The sequence below is a fragment of the Cryptotermes secundus genome, unplaced genomic scaffold (genome assembly GCF_002891405.2).
Source record: "Cryptotermes secundus unplaced genomic scaffold, Csec_1.0 scaffold635, whole genome shotgun sequence".
In the NCBI taxonomy this organism is placed as follows: domain Eukaryota; kingdom Metazoa; phylum Arthropoda; class Insecta; order Blattodea; family Kalotermitidae; genus Cryptotermes; species Cryptotermes secundus.
This window is the reverse complement of record NW_019733328.1, coordinates 1,166,787-1,190,205: the sequence shown is the minus strand read 5'-3', so window position 1 is coordinate 1,190,205 and position 23,419 is coordinate 1,166,787. Positions and strand designations below refer to the sequence as shown.

General features: G+C 39.6%; 1 protein-coding gene across 3 annotated transcripts in view; it reads left to right on the top strand.

Moving 5' to 3' along the window:
- LOC111868043 (DNA topoisomerase 3-beta-1) overlaps positions 1–23,419 on the top strand; it is a 50,291-nt gene that overhangs the window by 2,068 nt on the left and 24,804 nt on the right. For all 3 annotated transcript variants that reach the window (XM_023858392.2, XM_023858391.2, XM_023858390.2), the window contains exons 2-8: positions 3,840–3,982; positions 5,646–5,843; positions 10,213–10,380; positions 13,880–14,008; positions 15,853–15,971; positions 16,256–16,456; positions 20,179–20,383. In XM_023858392.2, coding sequence (XP_023714160.1) covers positions 3,840–3,982; positions 5,646–5,843; positions 10,213–10,380; positions 13,880–14,008; positions 15,853–15,971; positions 16,256–16,456; positions 20,179–20,383 — 1,163 coding nt within the window. The remainder of the gene's footprint in view (positions 1–3,839; positions 3,983–5,645; positions 5,844–10,212; positions 10,381–13,879; positions 14,009–15,852; positions 15,972–16,255; positions 16,457–20,178; positions 20,384–23,419) is intronic.

Sequence of the window (23,419 nt, the reverse complement as noted above, 5' to 3'; positions counted from 1 at the left end):
GTCACTGTCACTGATAATGGCCTCGCTATCAGAAGATGAAACAGTTGGCAAATCTGATAGCTCATCGGAGAACATATCTAATATTTCCTGTCCTCCGAGAGATCGCAACTGCTTTCGTCTCTGAGCCATGTTGAACTGGTAGCTGCGTGGTTCATACGTGCAAGCTTGGATTAGAACAAAGCCAATTTTGTTTAGGTTGTGACAGGAAATGACTCTGGTCGAGTTACTAGATAAGGCAGCAATCATTCCCGAGGTCATCTACGCAGTAGTTACGATTCAACGATGCCACACAGCGATATATAACGTTTTGCAACATAACATGACCGTAGAGGGCCATATGGCCCGACCGGTCCGCAACGCTTGGAAACGTAGAGGGCCATATGGCCCCTCCGGTCCGCAATGTGTTAAGATTATGTCTGGGAAGTGTCGGCATGTAGTGTGCTGGATAGTTACCAGTATGTAAGGTTGATGGAGGTCATATATATTCCTAATACATTGTTACCTGCCAACCAAACTATATGTCTTCATGTACCAGAGGACCATAATTTTAATCCCCAAGCAGCCATGTAGTGTTTACAAAATAGTTCTTGAATGTGAATAAACTTTTAATTTTTTTATTAAATATATTTTGTAACCCAGTAAGCATAAACATTGCAGCTATTTTGTCAGTATAAAATTTAAAACATTAATTGCAAGTGCAAACTTCTCTGGTGTAATGAATGCATGTATTTTAACTTCAGAAGCCACTATCATCTGTATTACAGCCACACATTTGTAAATGATGTCTGTAAGAAAATTGGTTGCATCAGTTGTGTTATAAATTTGTGGCCACATTCTCCGCCCTCACAGTTTCCATGTTTCCTTTCTCAGAACTTCTTAATGTTTAAAGGAACACAGTTCGTTTAGCAGGAAATGACTATTTTGACTGAATAAAATATGGCATCATTAGTGAGAAAGATAAGTTTTTATAAAAATATCTTTCCTGTTTGAGATTTTCTGCAATGGGACCTTTGCTTAATGCTGGTTAATCAGCCATTTTTAGCCTGCTTTCCTTATGTATAAAAAGTAAAAGTTGTATGAGATCACCTTGCTGTCTGTGTGCCCCCTGAACAACTTCTGAATGCTGGAACCAGTCCTTATGAAACCTGGTAAGTATATCATGCCACCTGACCTCATCTCAGTGGCATACTTCATAAATCAATAATCAGCAATATCAACATTATAGCCTTTCAAATTGCTCAGGCAAAATCCTATTATTGCTTGAACATCTGTATCCATCTTCATGAAACTTGATATATTGTCATGCCACCAGAGGTCATCTCAGTGGTGTACATCAGAAATCTCTCTTATTACTAAAACTGACACTATGATACATAATTGAAGGTGGCAGTGCAAGTGCAGGTCTAGACCTACCTTTTATGCATTCGTTCATTCAGTACCAACACAGTCTCTCAAATTTTTGAGATAATACCTGTAATGTGCCTTGAATGCCTGAACTGATTGTCATGAAATATGTCATGCCATCTGAGAGCATATCAAGAGCATACATAATAAATCCCTCAACTCTACAACCTTTCACTTTGTTAAAATTTAATGACTGAACTGATCATCATGAAATGTCTTATGTATATCATGTGACCTGAGACCATCTCAAAGGCATACTTAATACCATCAGTAATACCAATATTACAGCTTCTCAGATTGTTGAAGTAATATTACTTTAATTCCTGAATTGATAGTTATGAAACTTGTATGTATATCATGCTGTGTGAGTCCATCCTAATGGCATACATCGTAAATTCCTCCCATCAGTAATACCAAGGCTGAAGCCTCTGAAATTGAGGTAATAACATCAGTATGCTGGAACCAATCTTTATGAATCTTGGTATATATGCCCTGCCATCTGAGGCCGTCTCAGTGGTGTACTTCATATATCACTTTCATCAGTAATGCCTCTCAGATTCTATTCTTTTAGTGACTTCATTATACATATATACTAAAGCTTTCTTTCTACTTGTCATGTCTAACTAATGCACTAAGTCCATAGAGATGAGCCCTTCTTGAGAAGCTGCCTATTGTGCTGCTAATCAAGAACTTGCCAACATTTTATAAAATCAAAGGTTCTTTACCATGTTCACAAGAGCCCTCCACTTGCCCATATCTCTCAAAGATTCATTTTAGTATTTTCCATCAACATTCATCTTGGTCTTCTTACTGGTTTCTTTTATTTTGGCTTTCCCAACAATATTCTGCATGCATTCCTCTTCTCCCAAATTCATGCCACATGTCCTGCCCACCTCATCCTCCATAACTTGATCAATCTAATTATACTTGACAAAGAATTCAAGTTATGAAGCTCCTCATTATGCAATTTTCTCAAGCCTCCTGTCACTTCATCTCCCTTTTGCCCCTTATAGTCTCCTTAGCACCCTGTTCTCAAGCACTCTCAGTCTGTGGTCCTCTCTTAATGTCAAAAACAAATTTTCATGCCAGTGCAGAACCACAGACAAAATTATAGTTTCAATATCCTAATTTTTATGTTTTTAGACAGCAGAGGAGAAGACAGAAAGTTCTGGACTGAATGGTAGCAAGCATTACCTGAATTAGTCTCCTCTCAATTTCCTCTTGAATTAGATTTTGATTTGTCATAGTTGTTCCCAAATATTTGAACTCTGCCACATTTTCAGAACATCTGCTAGCCATGTTTATGTCACGATTTTGCCCTGCATTCTGGTGAGGAGACAGCAACATATGCTTAGTTTTCTTTGTATTTATTTCTAGACCAACAGACTGCAGAATATGGATCCATATTAAGACAATGCAGTTCAGGTACTTAGTTTGTTTTTTTGTAATTTGCCTGATGATGACCTAGAAGAGGTCGAAAAATGTAGTGTACACCTGCGCATAATAAACAGATAATAGAGATAGTGTAGTATCTATTTTGTCGTCATCTGGAAAGATACTTTTTATGCTATGTTGACAGACCAGTTTACACAATTATGCTATTACTCTTCCAAAGAATTATGGCCATATTGTATGGTGTATCTTGTCAGGTAGTCCAAGGGCAGTGCTCCCAAATTATATCGCTTCTGTCCAGTCATATATAGAAAAAAATAACACATATAACAAAACCAATAGCAAATCTTGATACACTGTAGTGTGACATGGTGTGGTGACACCCTTTAAGACTAAGGCATTGTCACATGGATCCACATTTAATTGTATAATGAGCGGTAAGGGACAATGACATCACAGACTGCGGTTCAGCAGGAGTTTAAGTTACCATGAACGTTAGAAATGTATGGTTAGAAATGGAATGCTTAATTTGTTGTTTCTCAAAGTGTGTTTACCCATGGCAAAACATAGGCAACTTTATTCTTCAAAATTTTCCAGTGGAGGAACCACCTACCTCATCTCACTGGAATGGTGCTCCCCCCCCCCCNNNTTTTCAGTCCCCCAAAAATGTTATTTTTGTTTTTGAAAGTTTTGTTGTCACTGTGAAGTGAAATATATGTAGTTGTATTGTGTGACAGTGCCCCACTGTAGGTCGGTGGAAACTCAGTGGAAATGGAAACCTGTCTGATACAAAGGAAAACATAACTCCACAGTGCCTTTGTAAACTTGTGAACTAGAATTTCAACATTTAGGAAATATGAGAAACACCATGTGTCCATTATGGATTGAAACCAGCAATAAGCTGTTGTCCTTGTGATCCTAGCAGGGCTTGCCTTGCAGGTGGTCTATTATTGTTGAGGTAGGCCAAGCCTCAACACTGGAGGCATTGAAACCATGTTATTTTGTCACTGCACTGGTTTAATGCAAGTATTTTTTTTTTTCAGGTTCAAATGGTTCCTGCTCGATACATGAGTGGACAGGTCCATTTCATGGTGAAACAGTTCATTTTCGAATGACATCTGTGTGTGGTCATGTGATGACTTTGGATTTCATTGGAAAATATAACAATTGGGACCGTGTTGACCCTGTAAGTGGTTTTATAGTTTGACAACATTATGTCAGCTAGAAAAGTTAATATTGATTGGGCTCACAGGGTGCATATGACTTCAGAAGTTTATATATCATTACATTAAAGTCCCAGGTATCTGGACATCTCATGCAACTAGCAGAATTTTTTAGAGAATAATTGGTGTTTTTAAAAAGTTACTGGAAGAATAGAGTTGGCAATGTGCCAGTGCACGTGGTACTTCCTTTGGCCATCACTAGCAGCACTGCCATTTTTTCTCCTCACATAGTTGCCATTAGACTACAGGCCATATGAATTTGTGAGCATGTTGCAGTGTATCTACAGCCTTTCACCCATCAATCTGTTGTGTTGCCTAAGAAGAATCACATGCAAGAACTGAAGCAAAAAACATGCTGTTTCAACCTTATACTTGGTTTCTGTAAGGGGTTTTCTCATGCATCCAGCAGATTCATGTAACTGGCACATCATGTTCCAGAAAAATGCCATATATTATAGTTTAATGTAATATGTTGAACATTATGTGTTGCCTGAGGCATATTTGATATATGCACAGTGTTTCAGAAGTTGTCCCTACTCCTGTCTTCAGATTGTTGGGGTTGTGTTTTGAACGTACCTTTTACTTAAGGTCTCTGTTGGGTATCCAGTGATTCTGTATAAAAGTGAGCTTGTGTTTAGCATACTGTTAAGAAGGTTCCAGGTTAGATTTGAACTGATACCACTAATAGAATGGTTGGTTTGTTGGTTTCTAATGCTGCACTTTGACGCCTAAGTCATTTGTGCTTTCATCCTAACCTAGTTAGCATATTTGTGACTTATTTTGAATTTGGATGCCACTTGGGAGAGTTGTGTTGCCCAGTGTACTTCAGTCAGTAGAGTAACAACTAGTCACATGAATATGAGAGTAGAGCCAGGCCCCAGTACATCATGTAGGTCTATATCAAATATACCTTGGACAGTGAACATTGTCCAACTGCTATGCCAAATATTTTATATTCAACCCTTTCTGCTTATTTCAGGCACAGAATGGTATTATGTTTTCATATACCAACCCACCACTTTTTGCACAGGCTTTGGCATTAGGCTCACTAGCAAGAGGACAAGTTTTGTGCCTTTACCATAGCAGATAGTTGTATTTACAAGTAACTGGTTCAGATACAGAGGACATTATCTCATGTCCCTCTCTTAAATTCAGTGACAGTTATTCTATCTTTACAGAATTTAAGTTCCTCAGTACTGTAAGGACGAAGCAGGACACGATATGTTATCACATGGACTTGTAACTTCACTTGAAATTTGATGTAGCATAATAATCAGTACTTACATAGTAACAGGTAATACAAGTGAATTTAAATCTGTACTGTCATGTTGTCTGTTACCTTAGCGCCTCCAGCCATAGAAGTTCATTTGTAAAAACTAAGCTCAAAAGCTAACCTTAGAATGTCTTTAGGTATTTAGTTGTGAAAAAGAAATGAAAGCTCCTTGTGGACTTGGAGGCAGATTGTAAAGTTAGGCTTTTGGTCTTGTTTTTAGATTAAACTTTTAATATTGGTAATGCTAATGTGGTAGATAAGATGGTTGTAATTTTTAAAGTTGCTTATGACACCAGCTTGTATGTAAGTACTTTGTAGTGATTTCACAACTTATGATGGATTTTTCATGCTAGGTGGAGCTGTTCTCATGCCCAACAGAGAAGAAGGAAGCCGTGCCCAAACTAAGGATGCAGTCATTTTTAGCACATGAAGCCAGAGGATCCGACTACTTGATCTTGTGGCTAGATTGTGACAAAGAAGGAGAGAACATATGTTTTGAAGTGATCAGTGGTGTGCAGAATTCCATGAGGAGGAGTATACAGAGTCCGGATGTAAGAATAGTGTATAAATAACAGATATATTATAGTTTTTGAGATTATCATCCCTGTACTGATCATGTGCTTACATATTCAAGTACTTGTGGCCATTGTTAGATATTTATTGGTTCCCCTTCTGCAGTTTTCTTACTTTATGACTGTTAATGTTGCAAGTATTATCACCTTTTTTTTGTGATATTTGCCCCATTACCATACAGTATGCTCTAGTTAGTTCAGTACTAGATAATGCTTCATGCAGTTCAGTTGAATGTTGTTAACGTCCCCTGTTAGGAACTGTGTTTGGTTTAGATCTTGACCAGGCCACTGGCAATCCTGGCAGGGATTTTTGCAGTTTTCCTCGTCCCAAATGCTAGGATTGTACTGTGATTAGGCTACCACCACTTCATTCAAACTTTTTTCCCGTGCTTCATCATTCACGTATCATCCTACTATGAGATTCTGTATAGCCTTGATTTCAAACGTATTAAAGAATTTACCAGAATAAAATCCCTGTTAAGAAAATTACATGTCTGTGCTCAGTACAGGGATAGCTCACTTGGTATAGTCATGGGCTATGTGCTGGATGGCTGGGATTCAATTCCCAGCAGGGTCAGCATTTTGCATCTTCATGGCAGATTGCTTAATTTAAGCAATAAATTAACTTTACTTTTGTACTTTACTGTAGTTACATATTGTGATGTAGCATGTGTGACTATAGATGGACTTTGGATTGGTGAATAGATTTATTCACCACTTACTGTCATAACTACAACACTATCACTATTTCCACACCTTACAGTTTACCAGAGCAGACAGTCTAGTGTTCTCAGTCTGTTACTAGACGTTTCATGGTAATGGCTCCAACAGTGGCTGTTCCTCTGCCTCCATCTCAAGTCCTCTCTTCACAGATTCCTGCACAGAACTCACTATACTTACTAAGCTCCAGACCTCCCAGTTAGAACATTTTGGTGTGGACCACATAGAAAACCCAGTTCTTCTGTTGTGTGTGTGTGTGTGTGTGTATGTTGCAGGCATTACCTAACAGTGGCCTCTGTTTATGGAGTCACACTTAGCTGTGGGTCTATACACTACAGTATTAATGGTTGATCCAAATAATGTGAAATGTTACCACCATATTTTCTCCCATGTTAGTGCTACTAAGTACAAGTTTTTTGGTAAAATCTAAACCCTAATTTGTTGATAGAGGTTTTGTACGTATTTCTTTTTGAAAAGAAAATAAGAGGCCTAACCTAAGAACATATCAGTAGCGCAACATTGTGGACTTGTTGGAGGCAAATTCCGGGGGAAGGTATTAGGTGTTCTTAAAAATAAACCAATGTTGTTAGCACTAAAGTGGCAGACAGCTTGAAGGTAACCAACAGTTACTTGGGTCACCTGGAATGTTTATCCATATTGTGTGCTTTATGTCATGGATGAACATAAATTCAGATAATTTGTGATGATAGCTCGGTACAGTGACCAGGCTATGGGTTGGTTGACTGAGGAATTGGGGGTTTGGTTCCTGATGAGGGCATCAGATTTCTTTCTTCTCCATAGAGGCCAGACTGACTCTGGTCACCAAGTTTCCTTTGCAGTGGTTTCCTTGGGGGTAAATTGGCAGGCCCATGAAGCTAACGACTCACCTGCGTATAGTGCTGAGTTTGAATGTGGTGGAGTTACACCTTTACTCCCCCATGTATCTTCATGGCACATCTTTACTTTTTGTTAAGTCATAGTGATCGTGAAACTGGTTCCCTACGTTCCTTATCCATAGTTTAATGCTAGGACAGAAGGACAAGTAATCTTGACTGTTACAGAACATACCACTTTGTAAGCATATGTTCATTGGAATCCATTTGGGATTGCTGGGTTTTGGGACTTTGTCCGTCTTCCCGGTATTTTAAAGAGCAATGTTTTGGAAATTGGATCTGTTTCTGTCCTCAGGTGAGGGGTGGGAGACACCTACTCTGTTGCATCCCTTAGAAAGAGCTAACTAAATCACTGAATACTGGTATATACCATTGTCAGAATCCTTTAGAATTTACCAAGTGGAACCCACATTTAGCACTTTCCATCCCACAAGCCAATTAGATCAGCTTCTATACTTGCATTCAACAGCTGAACGGATTGGCTTGATGATAATCGCTTAGAACTGCATATCTGTCAACAGACGGCACCGAATGTGGCATATGAATGTTCATAGAGGCAAGAACAGGCTTTTTCATTATCAATACCTGTGGTCCTATGAAGGTATTATTATTATTATTATTATTATTATTATTATTAGGGGGTGGGTTTCCCCATGCACCGCGACCAGTTTGATCTATTGTAGGTCCCCCTTTGATATTCTACCAGTCTCTATACCCTACTGGTACTGGTGCGTGCCATCAGCCCCGACTCAGCCAGCGAGTTCGGCCTCTACTGGCTCAGCGGTACCTGATGCTTCCCCCATCTACCAGAGGGGTTAGAAACTACTGTTGGGCGGGAAATGTCCTGTAATTTGGCTGAGAGGTCTCCTTGAGACACGAGGTTCTTTTACTTGCCGTAAAGCTACGACACGGGACCCATGGCTTAAAGTCCCTCCCAGAGGACTTGTTCCCTGAATTTTTGTGCCCTTAAAAATTCCATGACCTCCGTCAGGTTTGAACCTGTGTACCTTGAGTCATGAGGTGGGAACGTTACCCCTAGACTATGGAGGCCACTTCCTATGAATGTAAGTGATGAAAGTATTGTTTTTTTTTTATGCAGCTGCATTTACTTCAAGTAGGCTTCTCATTTTTACACGCAGCTCTCTATTGGGGCTTGGCAGTCAGAAGGTTAATATTCCTCTCTTAATGTTGTCTCTCATTTGATGTTTGATCTCTGTGATCTGAAGTGAATAATGTAAGTGTTAAATTACTTCCAGTTAAGATATTCCTCAGTTTAGTATTCAGATCCAGTGTTCTCTAAAGAATCCTGAAGTTGCAGTTACTCTTTTTTAATTCATTCAGTTCATATCACGATGATAATTGTTTTTAGATTTCTCTCCTGTGGCTGATCAGTCTGAACTGCACAGTGCATAGGCAGGGTCACAACTGACCTGACACCTGTACAGCAGCAGACCGAAATGGATTTCTGCATGTCATCCACTAGTTCCTGTTTCATGCTGTACCACATGTGTCAGTGAGAGGTTGAGTGGGTCTAGAGTCCTGAATCTACAAATCACTCCTCCTGTCTGCTACTAGCCCAATATGTTATGATATCTTGTGTTTCCTGCTAGCCTTGTACATTCCTGGTATCACAAACATGAGCAGCATCACACGACAGATGAGCTCCTGTGGTGAAAATTGCATAATGTGAGACCCTGCTTCAGGTCCATTTCAGCCCCATTGTTTTTCAAGTGGGGGGCTTCCTTCATCTTAATTTTTATGTCTGGAACAGAAATGTTCTAAAGGGAAGAAATATTGTGATGTGATGCCTGAAGGCCAGAATAGTGGAGCCAGAAGAGATTTCCGTTGCTATGCAGTGGCTTGGTAAACATGTTCACGTGGCATTGGATGTGCACATAACAGTAGAAGAACCGATGGATGTTGTGTTTGTGTGTGGTCCATGGCGGAGTTGTATGATGAGGACCAGTGGGGCCAAGACAGCCAGTTATGAGTTGGGAGTCGGCACTTTCCATTAGTGGTTATACGTGAGCACGGGAACAGATGACTCTCTTCTGTTAGAAGCCACTACCAAGCAATGACTGTTGAAGATGTAGCTGACTGAAATGGCTTAATGGAGTCATAGTGCTTTGTGCAATGTGTAGATTATTGATAGTGTTGTTATTTGTAGTTACTGAGTCTTAAGCATTCTGTAAATACAGTAATCTGTCCAAACCCTGTGTCTACTGGCTAACATATGACACTGTCATTGGTTATTTGACCGATCTTTTCAGCACTAAGTATACTATATATACACACAGCACTTTTAAATCATGTCAAGGGGTACATTTGCTAGAGTACTTGTAAATCATGTCAAGGTGTACATTTGTTTATATACTGTTTGTGTTAGGGGGCATGCGGTAGCATAGTTGGTTGAGGCACTATGCTACAAGCTGGAAGGTTGCAGGTTCAAGTCCCGATGAGGTCATTGGATTTTTTTTCAATTGACCTAATCCTTCCAGCCGCACTATGGCCCTGGGGTCGACTCAGCCTCTAGCAGAAATGAGTACCAGGAATATTCTTGGAATATTCTTGGGGGTAAAGGGCGGCCGGTGTGTAAGGCTGACAACCTTGCCGCCATCTATGAGCCAATTGTCTAGAAAATATGGGAACCTCAACATCTCACAACCCTATGGGCCTCCACGTCCTGTTACAGGGATACCTTTACTTTTTTTACTGTGTGTGTTTGTATGTTTCAGGTTGTATTCCGAGCCCATTTTTCTGCTATAACTGAGAAAGATATTAAAGGGGCTCTCACAAATTTAGGGAAACCTAATGAAAATGAGGCTCGCAGTGTAGATGCTCGTCAGGAACTAGATCTTCGCATTGGTTGTGCCTTTACTAGATTCCAGACTAAGTTCTTTCAGGTTAGTCAACTGATCATCATACATACCAGCAAGTAAGAAGTGTCAGCCTGGTAGTAATGTTCTTCTTGTGTTTACCAGTATATATAATGCTTGCATCAGGATGTTACAATTCCAGAATTCAGCACCTCTGATTTTTCCACGTAAAATTTATATCAATATCATTTTTTGTGATTTGTTTTATCATGCTGCCTGTAGTCAAGACTGTATAGCATTCAGTGGTAGGAAGATGTTGAATGGTGAAAGAAGAATTTGGAATTTGGAAGTAGTCATTGGCTAATTTAGGTTCTGCCCTGGCATTTGCCTGGACAGACTGAGAAAAACCTTGAGAAACCTCCCTGAGGTTTGAATCACTCTTTAACACAAGTTTATAGCATTAGCACCATACCAACATGCTCAGTGCCATACTTTCGTGTTTTAGTTTACTCATTGCTTTTGTCACAACTGCTATTTGGTAACAGACCCTAAGGTTGACCTTCCAGTTACAATATTGTGATGGTTCCTTAAAATAGGCCCTCCAGTTCAGTTTATCATTCACACATATTTCCACTCAGCTGTGTAAACTTTACAGTGAAAAGTCATTAGGTAAACTATGGAACAAACAAACAAACAAACAAGGAAACACTTCTATTACCTACAGTCAGTGACAAATTTTACACACTTTTTCCTTGTGGATTACTTTACAGTGCTGATGGTATCTAGACTATGTATCATTAAATAGCAGGATAATTGATGAATTGGAAGGAAGTGGTCATGGCCTAATTGAGGTACTATCATGACATTTGGCTGGAAGGACAAAGGAAAATGACAATAAACCTCAGTTGGAATTGTCTGATACTCTTTTGGTGACCATTTGGACTGTGTGTATGACTGGTAGTTACCAGTGTGTGTTACTGAGAATGTGCAGCTATAGCTGACAAGAAAGTTATGGTAGCAATAGTGTTCTCTGGCCACATGCTGAAAGTGTGTAACAATGTTTTATTGAGTGTATAGATACTGAGGAAAGCAATGAGGGTATGAACAGGTGACCAAATAACTTTCAATCTATATTGCCATGTTATCTGACACATTAATGCTGCTAACCATAGAATTATATTTGTAAAAACAAAGCCAAACTAAACCTTAGAAAGTTTATACATGTTTGTAATATCTGAAGCTTTCATAGTGACTATACAATTAGTTAATAAATCTTTGGCTATAAGCTGTGGCAGTTGGTTAAGAGGTGTATGGTAGGCAGACGGGCTGAACCATTGAGACAAGTGCAAGGAGTATATGAGGCACATATGCCTGGGCTAGCCAGAGAAATCAAGCGACTTTGTAATGCAGGTTGAAATGGGGCACAACATTGAGTTTAGCAGTACTGCCATGCTGGTTAAAGCACCGGGCTGCTTGAACTGCTTAATAAAGGGGGCCATTGAGATCAGTCTCCACATCAGAAACTTCAGTGGGGATGGGGGTTTCAGTCTTATTTGGTCGTGGTACCTGTTGACTAACATGATAAAGCAGTACCCAGTCAGCCCAATCTGGTGGCAGGACGAGGACAAACAAACTTATGACTGCCCACTAGCACCACATTGGCTCACACTCAGTTCTGATCACAGTTGCAGGCTGGTGTATACAGGGTGGGGCGCAGAAACTTCCTTTTTGAGAAGACGCATTGTGAAGGGAGGGGAGGTCGCAGAAAAGTGGGGATAGGCTCGGCGAACGCAGCAGTCGCGGAAGTTTCTGTCTAATACCCCTCAGTTGGAAACATGAGGTGGACGAGTGAGCAGCGTGCATTTGCTGTCAAAGCCTATTTTTCGAACAGCCATTCCTACGTGGCGGTGCAGTGTGCATTCCGTACTCACTTCTGAATTAAGCCCAGAGGTCCAGTTCCTGACTGGAAATTGATTGTTTTGTGGGTAGAGAACTTTAGTTCAACCAGGAGTGTGGTGAGAAAATCATCAGGATGACAACGGACAGTTACGACGCCAGAAAATGTGAAGGCAGTTCGACAGTCGATTTTGAGATCTCCAAGACGCTCCGCCCGCAAACATGCAGTCGCCCTAGACATATCCAATTGTTCAATGCGCCGAATTCTTCACGAACATCTTCATTTCCAACCCTGTAAGATGGTTGTTGTGCAAGAATTGTCACCACGTGATTTTCAGAACCGAATAACGGCGTGCGAAATGTTATTGGAAACTTTACCCCCTGACACACTCATTTTCTTTAGTGATGAGGCACATTTTCACCTATCCGGATATGTCAGCAAGCAGAATATGCGCTATTGGAGCGGTAACAATCCCAGAGAGCTCCATGAGAGGCCACTTCACAGTGATAAGGTGACAGTATGGTGTGCTGTCGAGAGTTGGAGTTATTGGCCCTTGTTTTTTTGAAGAAGACAATCATGCAGTTACTGTCAATTCACAGCGGTATGTGGACATGATTAAAAACTTTTTGAACAAGCTCTTGAAGAAATACATCTAGGAAATGTATGGTTCCAACAGGATGGTGCCATGGCCCACACAGCCTGAGCTTTGATGACAGTTTTGAGGGCAAAGTTCCCCGGACGGCTCATCTCGCTTCGAGATGACATCCTGTTGGCAGCGCACTCACCTGATCTAACGCCCTGTGATTTTTTTTTTATGGGGATACCTCAAGGCAGAAGTTTTTAAACATCGCCCCACAAACCTGCTTCAGATGAAGAATGTTATTCAGCAGGAAGTAGCCCAAATTCCAGTGCACGTGTTGTAACGTGCAGAGGGGAACTTCAGAAAACGGTTGCATCAGTGCATCGAGAACAGTGGCCACCACCTTCAAGATATTTTGTTACAAATTACATGATTTAAAACTTTAAATTATGTGTTTTCATTAGCTAAACATAAATTTTGTCTATCATTAATAATTTTTCTTTTATTCGCCTTCAAAAAAAGGAAGTTTCTGCGCCCCACCCTGTACATGGGTAGATGGTATGATGTGAATCTTACGTCTCATCAGACCCTGATGTTGGGGGGACAGATGGTGCCTCAAATGTTGATTGTTTCTAACCAGCTGACATGGCTGTTAGTCCAAGATTTTGTCAGTGTTATACATATTTGCTTAAAAAACTCAAAGCCTAACCCTTTCAAAAGAACCAAAGGCCTAAACTTGTGGTCTTGCTGAAGGTAGGTTCTGAGGTTGGGTTTTTGGTCTTTTTCTTACGAATGAAGTTCTGCGGTTGGAACCACTGACATGGCAGATAACATTACAGTAAAGTTTTGAAATCACTTGTCATCTATTAATACATTAAGTATTGGAATGCGTTATTGTTACAGTAATGTAGCACATTATTGCCACTTTTTCTCAGTTTTGTAAATAATAACTTGGCGTAGAATGGAGAAACTGCAAACTGTTGCAGATTTTTGCTCACACAAACTGCAGCAAGGATGTATCATGCTCAGCTTCAGTGGGGTCAGTGGTGGCTGCATTCTCACTGCTTCATCCACGCTCTGTGTTTATTTGTGATCATTTTATTTTTTAGGGCAAATATGGAGATTTGGATGCATCTCTTATTTCATATGGTCCCTGCCAGACACCAACTCTTGGTTTCTGTGTTCAGCGCCATGATGAAATTCAGACTTTTAAACCAGAATTGTACTGGGTCTTGCAAGTAAGTTAAATGAGATAAAGTTTCACTGCTCTGCTTGCCACCTGCTTTCATGCTGTTTTCTTGTTCGGCTTATTCTTCGACCCTAGAGATGGAGGCGATTTGTTCCTTGGAAGTGTCCATTGACTCTCAGCAGACTACATGACTTTATAATCCAGAAAATAGTACTCTTCAAGATAAAGTTGTCCCTGTATTTAAGCATTACACTGTGAACATGTATGAAGGAGGGAAGGTATGATTATGTACTACTTAAAGTTCCTTGTGGTTGAAGGTAAGTGGTCTATTGTTGCCATAATTATCCAAGGATTTCTTGTTGTCACATTTCTTTTTTTTTGTGTGTGTATTCTGTTGTTATTCCTCAAGTGATAATTATATATCACTGGGTGACAGAAGTAACTGTAAAATGTACTGGCATGTTTACCATATTAGTGTTATGGGCCATAGAAATTTATATGAGAACAGGACCCAAAGTCTGACCTTAGAATTTGCCATCCAGTCCACCAGATTAGGCTTTGTATTTTACATTTACAAATAAACTTGTGTGAGTTGCAGCATCAACACAATAGACAGCATGGTGGGAAGTGTTTAGCTTACTTAGGTTAAATGATACAAACTCCGTCCCAAGTGCAAACAATATATTATATGTCTTTGATCTTGCTCTGTTTTACACTACATGTTTTGGCCTCAAAGGGCCATCATCAGGTGTATACTCTCACGTTGCTCTTACACTGCACTTAGTTTAAAATTTAACATTTTAAAAACACATTGTTCTTTTCTTTGTTATTATCAACATCTACCTCGTTGATATCTGTCTGGTTTATAGATTATTTTGCACACGTTAATTTTGATTTTCCTGTAGTAGCACTATAAAATCTTTAGTTCTAATTTTAAAATCCTTTAAACTTTTTCTCTAAATTTTAAAATTTAAAATTGTTATGGTTACTTGCCCTATGTCTAAAGTGCTGCAGTGGCTAGTTCTTGTTTCCGCACTGTACAGGTATTATTCTGTGTAGTCTCACTGTGTGCACACGTAGTAAAGAACAGCAGCGGCACGCACACAGGAAAAGACCACTAGGAAGACCTAGCCATGCATGGGGTGATTCTGTTAAAATGGTTCTGAGAGAAATGGGATGGGGATGGATTCATCTGGCTCAGGATAGAGACATTGGCAGGCTCTTGTTAACATGGTTCCATAAAATGGGAAATTCATGAGTGGCTGCCACTGCATTGTACATGAGGACAAAATGCTGTTAAGGTTGATACTGCAAACATAATTGTTTATGTTTATTGGCATTAAGATCATGGTCTTGAGGGACATAAGTAGGTAGGTACAGAGGTTTTGAAGGGACTGTTGCCTCCAAATTTAGGTAGATGTAAATTCACCTTATAGGCCCTCAGTTGTGATCCCTGCTGCATGATTCTTCTCAGAAAAGCAGCCCTTAAACAAGTGTTGCCTGTGATCAGTTTTGTTTACACTGTGTACTGTTTTCACCCATTAGTTGTACAGTTTAGTAATATTGATAAGTTCAGCCTGTATGATGTGTGCTAAAATCCAGTGTGCACTATACCATGTACTTAGTGTTTGCGCAGACAAGCACGGGAAAGTGTTCTCTCCAAGAAGCATGGTTTGGGTACTGGTTCTGGAAGCAGTGACCAAGCTTGTTTGTGTGCTTGTTCCTAGTCATTTCATGTAACAATTTTCATGTTATGAAGAGAAAAGTGTGTAATTACTCCATCATTATTTTAGTATGAAGAACTGTGAAAAAGAGTGAGGCATGTGCATAAGTAAGTACGGTATATTAGCTTGCTTATCAACCAGTAACATATTGTATTTGCATGTGTTTTAGCTTGTGGTTCATACAAATGATGGAAGAGAGGTTACACTTGACTGGGACAGAGTACGATCTTTTGAGAAAGAAATTGCCACAATGTTCATGCTGCAGGTGAAGGAATTCAGCGAAGCTGTGTGAGTACATTCAGCATGATTGAACTGTCAAACCATGACATACTGTTAAAATGTTTGTTAATCCTATTGTGGGTTTTATATTGAAAGCAGTTTATTGGCTTGCCAGGGCTATTGTAGTTCAACCCTAACACCAACCCTCAGTACGCTCCTGAAGTATGGCACCAAACACCTGGGACACTCTGTATAATAACGAAAGTAATGTCACTGTACTGACTTTTTAGTTAACCAGCATTGCTTAATGGTTTAGTTTTACTTTTTCTTCAGTTCTGATTGTTGTTCTTCAGGGTTGTGGCTGTGACAAAGAAGGAGAAAACTAAGCAGCGTCCCCAGGCTTTGAACACTGTTGAATTGATGAGAGTAGCCAGTTCGGGTCTTGGTATGGGACCTCATCATGCCATGCAAATTGCTGAGAGACTCTACACACAAGGCTACATCAGTTATCCCAGAACTGAGACTACGCATTATCCTGAAAACTTTGATTTAATGTGAGTAATGACTTGTTTAAGGTAATGTTCCACCCATTGTGTTGGTTAACGTAGAGTCTGTAGCATTTCTTTATCTGCCAGAATTCACTTTCCTTCGTATTTTAATCATTATTTAGTTTTGCAGGTAGTAACATTCCTGATGTTGAATAGAAACTACGGGGTTGGATGTAGAACATGGGAAAAAAAATATCCTTTTTAGGAAAGCTAATAACATTTTACTACTGGCTTTACACTTATTAGATATGTTTTCTTTGGCACGTTACATGAGTGTTGTCACCGTGGCACTGCATGTCCTCAGATTTTGGATGGAGAAGATGACCTCTAGATGTGGAAAGTAGATGTGAAACTGAATATTGAGTAAGCATTCTCAGGTAGCTGAAAGGGGGTGATCCTCCAGCTTGGGTAAGCTTTTTTTTTTGGGGGGGGGCAGCCTGCAAAATCTTATACCAATGGTGTTCAGATTTCCTGGAATATACATTTGTTCTTTCTACCTAGTCCCTTGATTTTACATTCAAATTGAGCATAAATTGGCCTCTTGATGTCATTTTAAGTCTTTTCAATTGGAAATGAGGGGGAAAATTGATTTGCTGTTATATTCCTATCACATTTGTCTTCATGTCCACTTAGTATTCTGTGGCTTCAGGGTAGTTCAAGCCATCTTCTTACCTTTGCCAAGTTTGTATGCAAGTTACAGGTGACTACAAGTTCCATGTGCTTATTATTAAATTATTGTGTTAGTTTTGCTTCTGAATCTACTGCATATTGAACTAGCAAACAGTTTTATTTTAGATTCTAAAGGGTTCTGACGCTGGTGGATGACACACAGAATTACTGGGTTTTTGGACTTTTTCCATCGCCTGGATTCTAGGTGATAGAGGACATGATGTTTTGGAAACTGGATCTGTTTCCGTCTTCAGGTGAGAAAGGGAGACACCTACTCAGTTGGGCCTGGAGAACCACCACTTGATGGCTGTCCACAAGTGTTTATTCAATATATTTGCAGCTACCCTCTATGTCTGGAGTCTGTCAGCTTCATCTGCAACCTGAGGACACACCATGCTGCAGTGACAGGGGATCCACTTAATATGGGAGCATTGAACACTGCCGTTAAAAACAGGAAAGACACCAAAAAGTGTCATACTTTGCAGGTTCTTTGGTCAGAGAAAGAGCCAGAAGGAGTAACCATTTCAAGAATTGGAAAATCTGTTGCTCACATGGTTTAAACAAGCTACAGGTTGCAAATCAGTAATCAGTGGCGCACTGCTGAGAGAGGAAGCTCTACAAATTGCTGGATCAGTGGTATCAAGCAGGGATGCAGTGTTGTGAACAAAACTCTATTTGGAGAGTGCAAAGGTGTAGACTTCAACACTGAGGGAATTGAGAAATGCAGAGTTACTGAAAATTTTTCAGGATTATGAGCCTAAGATAATTTACAAAGCAGAGAGACATGGTTATTCTTCAGTCTTTCATCTAGTGAGACAGTGAGTATGAAAGGGAATACTTGCAGTGGTAGAAAGAATTCCAAAGAGAGAACAACTGTTTCACCAATCTGAAACACTGATGGTACAGACAGGTTTCCACCATTAGGTATTGGGAAGAGTGAAAACTCCTGTTGCTTTAAAATGCCAGAAAGTTTTCCACAGATTATGTAGCCAAGAGAAGAGCATGGGTTACAGTGGCCATCTTTACTGACTAAGGGCATTAGATGTGTGAATTCTGAAAATAGAAACATTTTACTTTTCATTGAGCAGTGTGCTGATCTCCAATACACACTCACTCATGGAGTTGAGCCCTGCTTAAGAAACCATCAACTGTGCAGCCACTCAGGAGGAACTTCTCAGCATTTTATGGAATCCAAATGTTCATTATCATGTTCACAAAAGCTCTCCAGTGGCCCCTGTCCTGAGCCACATCAATCCAATCCATACCATCCCATCCTATCTCTCTAAGATCCATTTTAATATTATCCACCCACATGCATCTTGGTCTTCCTACTGGTCCCTTTCCTTTTGGCTTTCCCACGAATATCGTATATGCATTCCTTTNAGATCCATTTTAATATTATCCACCCACATGCATCTTGGTCTTCCTAGTGGTGTCTTTATATGCATTCCTTCCCCCCCATTCGTGCTACATGCCCTGCCTATCTCATCACTGACTTGATCATTCTAATTATACTTGGTGAACAGTACAAGTTATGAAGCCCCTCATTACACAGTTTTATCCAACCTCCTGTCGCTTCATCTCTCTTTGGTCCATATAGTCTGCTCAACACCCTGTTCTCAAACACCCTCAGTCTACATTCCTCCCTTAAAGAGAGAGTCTGGGTTTCACACCCATACAGAACCACAGGCAAAATTATAGTTTTGTATATTATAATTTTTATGTTTATGGACAGCAGCCGAGAAGACAAAAAGTTCTGAACTGAATGGTAGCAGGCATTACCCGAGTTGAATCTCCTCTTAATCAGGTAAATCCCATGTCCATTTTCTTTTGCTTAGGTCATTTATCCAAAGAATCCATCCAGGCCCAAGGCTGTTTGTGGTCTTCCATAACAAAGTTATTTTTTACAGTGAGGAGTTTTTGGTTCCACTCCCAACCCCAAAGCTGAAGGACCACCTCTTTTCAGTATATTCTCAGCTACCCTTCATATCTGAAAGGCATCTCCTCCATCCCCTACATGAGGATGTGCCATGCCGTGCTGACGAGGGTCCCACCTAACATGACTCCAATACACAAGTTACGTAAATAATGCGAAAATTTGTGTTTTTCCCCTGAAACTGCACCAGCATTCTCCAGCTGCATGACCAGGGAATAATTAGGTCACGCAAACATTGTTGCCACTATCAGCTTGTAAGAAGAACTGTTTCGATGACTGTTCACAAGTTGCTTTATGATGCAACACTTGTTGGAATAAATGTTCTAGTTGGACAACATTTCACTGTGGAATCACAAGACTGTCTCACACATAACAGCAATGAACTGTTTTCAGAAATGTGGATTCAGTTAAATCAAACCAATGGCAGTGAAGTTGCGACCATCACAGCATAGCACAGCTGAAGGTGACGGGGGTCAGCTGAAAGCAGATGTATCATTTCAAGAATATGTATCCTGTGATAGTGATGATGTAATATGTGAGGTTCAGTCTTTAGAACAAATGGTGGCTGAAAAGTTTACATCTGATGTGTCTGAGGAGGAGTAGGAGGGGGAAGGTAATGGTGGGAAAAGTGAACCTCCATCAACATTTCTGTCAGCACTGGACGGCATCAGTACTGTGAGGAAATACCTCCTGATGTCAGTGTTGATTATATCAAGATGGCTGCCATCAGCAGNTTTCTTCATTGTCATCGCCGTGAAAACCTCAAAACTTACAAAGATATACACGAGTTCAGCAGAAAGTGAAGATGCAGCAGCTTACTTTAGTAGACATGCGGATGGAGTAACTATATTACATTTTTACCACAACACAGTGTTAATTTAGTGTAATTACAGTAGCTACATCAATTTTCATTTCCTTGATTTGACATCAGTTTTAAATGGTGTCTTCAAAAATGTAAGATTCACATCTGTGTTAGGAGGCTGAAATGGGTGAGCATGTTAACCACTTGGAAGAGATGAGAAATGCAGAAAATAATTTGGTTGTATAAGTGAATTCATTTTGATAAGGTGTGTCTTATTTGGCAGACTTTAATTTTTGGATGTATACTTCTCTTGTTTGGTAGGGGTGTACTGAAACAACAGCAGCACAGCACCGAGTGGGGATTTGAGGTTCGGGATATCATAACAGATGGAATCAGCAAGCCAAGGAAAGGTCATGATGCAGGTGACCATCCTCCCATCACTCCAACGAAGTTGGCCAACCGAAGTGACCTTGATGGAGATGCATGGAAGTTGTATGATTACATCGCTCGCCATTTTATTGCCACAGTAAGGCAGTTTTAAGTGTGCACCATGGGGTTAAGTAGTGCATGCAATTTTGAAACATTTGGAGGTGGGATAATATGCTTCTGGAATATTGGGCCAGGGTACCAGCTAATCAGACTTCACCCCCACAAGAAGCAAATGATGATTTTTTGATATAATTGTTGATAATATAACATGAATGGCCAGAGCGTTGCTAGGTTACGGACCAATAAACAAACTGCGACACATGCATGCAACAATGGAACGAGGTTTCTGCAATCTGCTTCTACACAACGGCTCGGTAAACAAACATCCATGCAGGTGCGATGATGTCACATTCCAACAGTACTAGTTATCACATGACTTGTTTTCGGTGTTGTCCGTGAGTGCCTATATAACAAAGACCTGTTTAAGAATAAGTTAGTGGAGTGTCCAGGAGAGCTCAAGGCAATTGGGAGACTAATGCAGTGCTTATAAGAGAAGTGAATAGAAGGCCTGTGAAGACTTGACACATGTGTTATAATTACAGTAATCTTGAAAGTTTTGCGGTTATTTGTAGTTACAACTAGTGAAGATCCAATACAACCCCGCGTCTTACTCACTGTATCATGTGACAACATTACTTAGAAAGAGAAACCCTTAATTTTTTAAGTGGAGTAACATTTTATGTTTTCAAACTGCATGTCATGTTTTTATCAGTTGAGCAAGGTCAGCTTATGTATGTATTAATGCTTAGAAGGTACAAATGCCTACATAAACATACTGATAGGTTTTCATAGGTGTACTTGGTTGAGGCACTATGCTACAAGCTGGAAGGTCGTTGGTTCAAGTCCCGATGAGGTCACTGGATTTTTTTCAGTTTACCTAATCCTTCCAGCTGCACTATGGCCCTGGGGTCGACTCAGCCTCTAACAGAAATGAGTACCAGGAATTAATTAAAAATTTTTCCTGGGGAGTAAAGTGCAGCCAGCGCGCAAGGCTGACAGCCTTACCGCCATCTTTGAGCCGATTGTCTAGATACTGTGGGACCCTCAGTGTCTCACAACCCTATGGGCCTTCACAGCCTGTTACAGGGATAGCATTACTTTTTACTTTAGGTATTTTATATAATGTGTATGCAGAAACTGTCACATAAGAATTAAAAACCTTATTTCATAGTACAGTATTAGTTAAATTTTTGCCTCTTATAAGAATTCAGTAGTGTTCTTTCATGTCAGTAAATTTTAAATGTCATTGGTATATGTTGCACATGAACCTACACCTTGGTAGTGGAATCCAGAGGTTCAGCACTGCCACTGCCAAAGCCTGCTATTAGACATCCCGAGTATGTTGTATACATCTGTTATAATAACAGTTAATTTTCTTGAGGTCCATATTGATGTTATCTACCTATTGCCTTAAGATCTAAAAGTTTGTGATGATGTTACATTGCTGCAAGTATAATGTTTTTGGACATTGTCCGTTATCTTGTCTATAATTAAAAACTGTCCCAAACACAACATTGTGTTTTGAAAAATAAACAGGACAGTTTTTAAAGTGCTTGTCATAGTGTTTGTAAGATTTTAAAATCAATTGAAGTACATAATTTGCAGGCTTAACTGCTAATTGCATATATTACCGTAAGGTACTTTGGCCACAAAAATAACAAATACAGCACTCTTTATTCCTTTCAGTGCATTTGATAAGAAAAGTTGTAAAGTGCACATATTAGCTTCACCATGTTAGACTGTCTTGATTTTCTTTAAATTTGAAATCAAGAGTTTTAGTAAAATATATCAGTGGAATTCAGTTTTGGTTAAAATTGAATGGCAATAACAGACATTTTACATGAAGACCAGCATGTGTTTTTCTGCACATCCGATGTCTAACTCGCATGGAACTCACAGAATATTTATCAGAATGAAAATTGTTCAAAACAGAAATTGTAGATCAAAGTCAGTCTCACCTTCCAGTACACTTTCTGTGTATGGCTTTTTGAAATAATTAAGCAGATGAAATTTATGCTGCCTGTAAGCAGTAATATGGAATGCATGTACCAGAAGTAGTATGCTATGTGAACATCTTCAGAGTGGCTGTCTTGTAGACATGAAAGTAACGTAAAATAATTCAGCATAATCAACATCTTTATTGTTATCTGAAGCAGCAAATTAAAAATTTTTTTGTGCATGCACGAACTCTTTCATCCACAGTTGTCAGTTGGATTTTTGGTTGTGAATTAGAACAGTTCTGCCTCAGGGTTATATATATTCTGTATTCGACATACAATTTTCAGGATGTGGAATGTAGACTTTCCTCTCCAAAATGAGAAAAGCGCAAGGAGTGATTTAACATACCTCATTGACCATCATGTATGAGTAGCTTCGGAGGCAAACCTGCAGTTTCTGTTCAAGCAGATAGGTGAAGAAATGAAATCATGGCTGAGCTAGGAATTACTCATAAAAATGCCTGAATTACACTGAACTCTCGATTATCTGGGGGTGGATAAACCAGTTTGTGCCTTAACCGGGGCTACCGGGGCTTTTTTGAGGCTTTTATGTTGTTTAATATTTATTCCCTTTTGTTTCACATGGTGAGTTGTAACACTATTTTCACACTGGTGTGAACCGAGCTCTGCATTTTTTTGTTCCCCTTATGCTAACACAATGTTCTAGGGTAGGGGTTAAAGAATGCAAGGATTTGTGGTAAGTTTCAAGGACAGATACACCTTCCCAGTTAGTCTCTTTGTATCGATCTTCAAGTGCGTTAGCAAAATGTCAGGGTGTAAAAGGAATCGTGTTATGTTAAGTATTCAACAGAAACTTGAAATTATCAATCATTTGGGAAAAAGAGGTGTAGTTAAACAATTAGCAATGCAATACGGTATTGGAGAACAAACTGTTTGTGATTTGAAAAAAACAAAAGAATCAGTTAATTTCCTTTGCTTTGTCTTCTAATTCAAACGGAATGAAGAAGAGAAAAACCATGAAAAAATTAACATATGATGATCTCGACAAAGCAATGTTGATCTGGTTTAATCAACTAAGGGCACAGAGAACAACAATAACAGGAGCAATTTGTGCT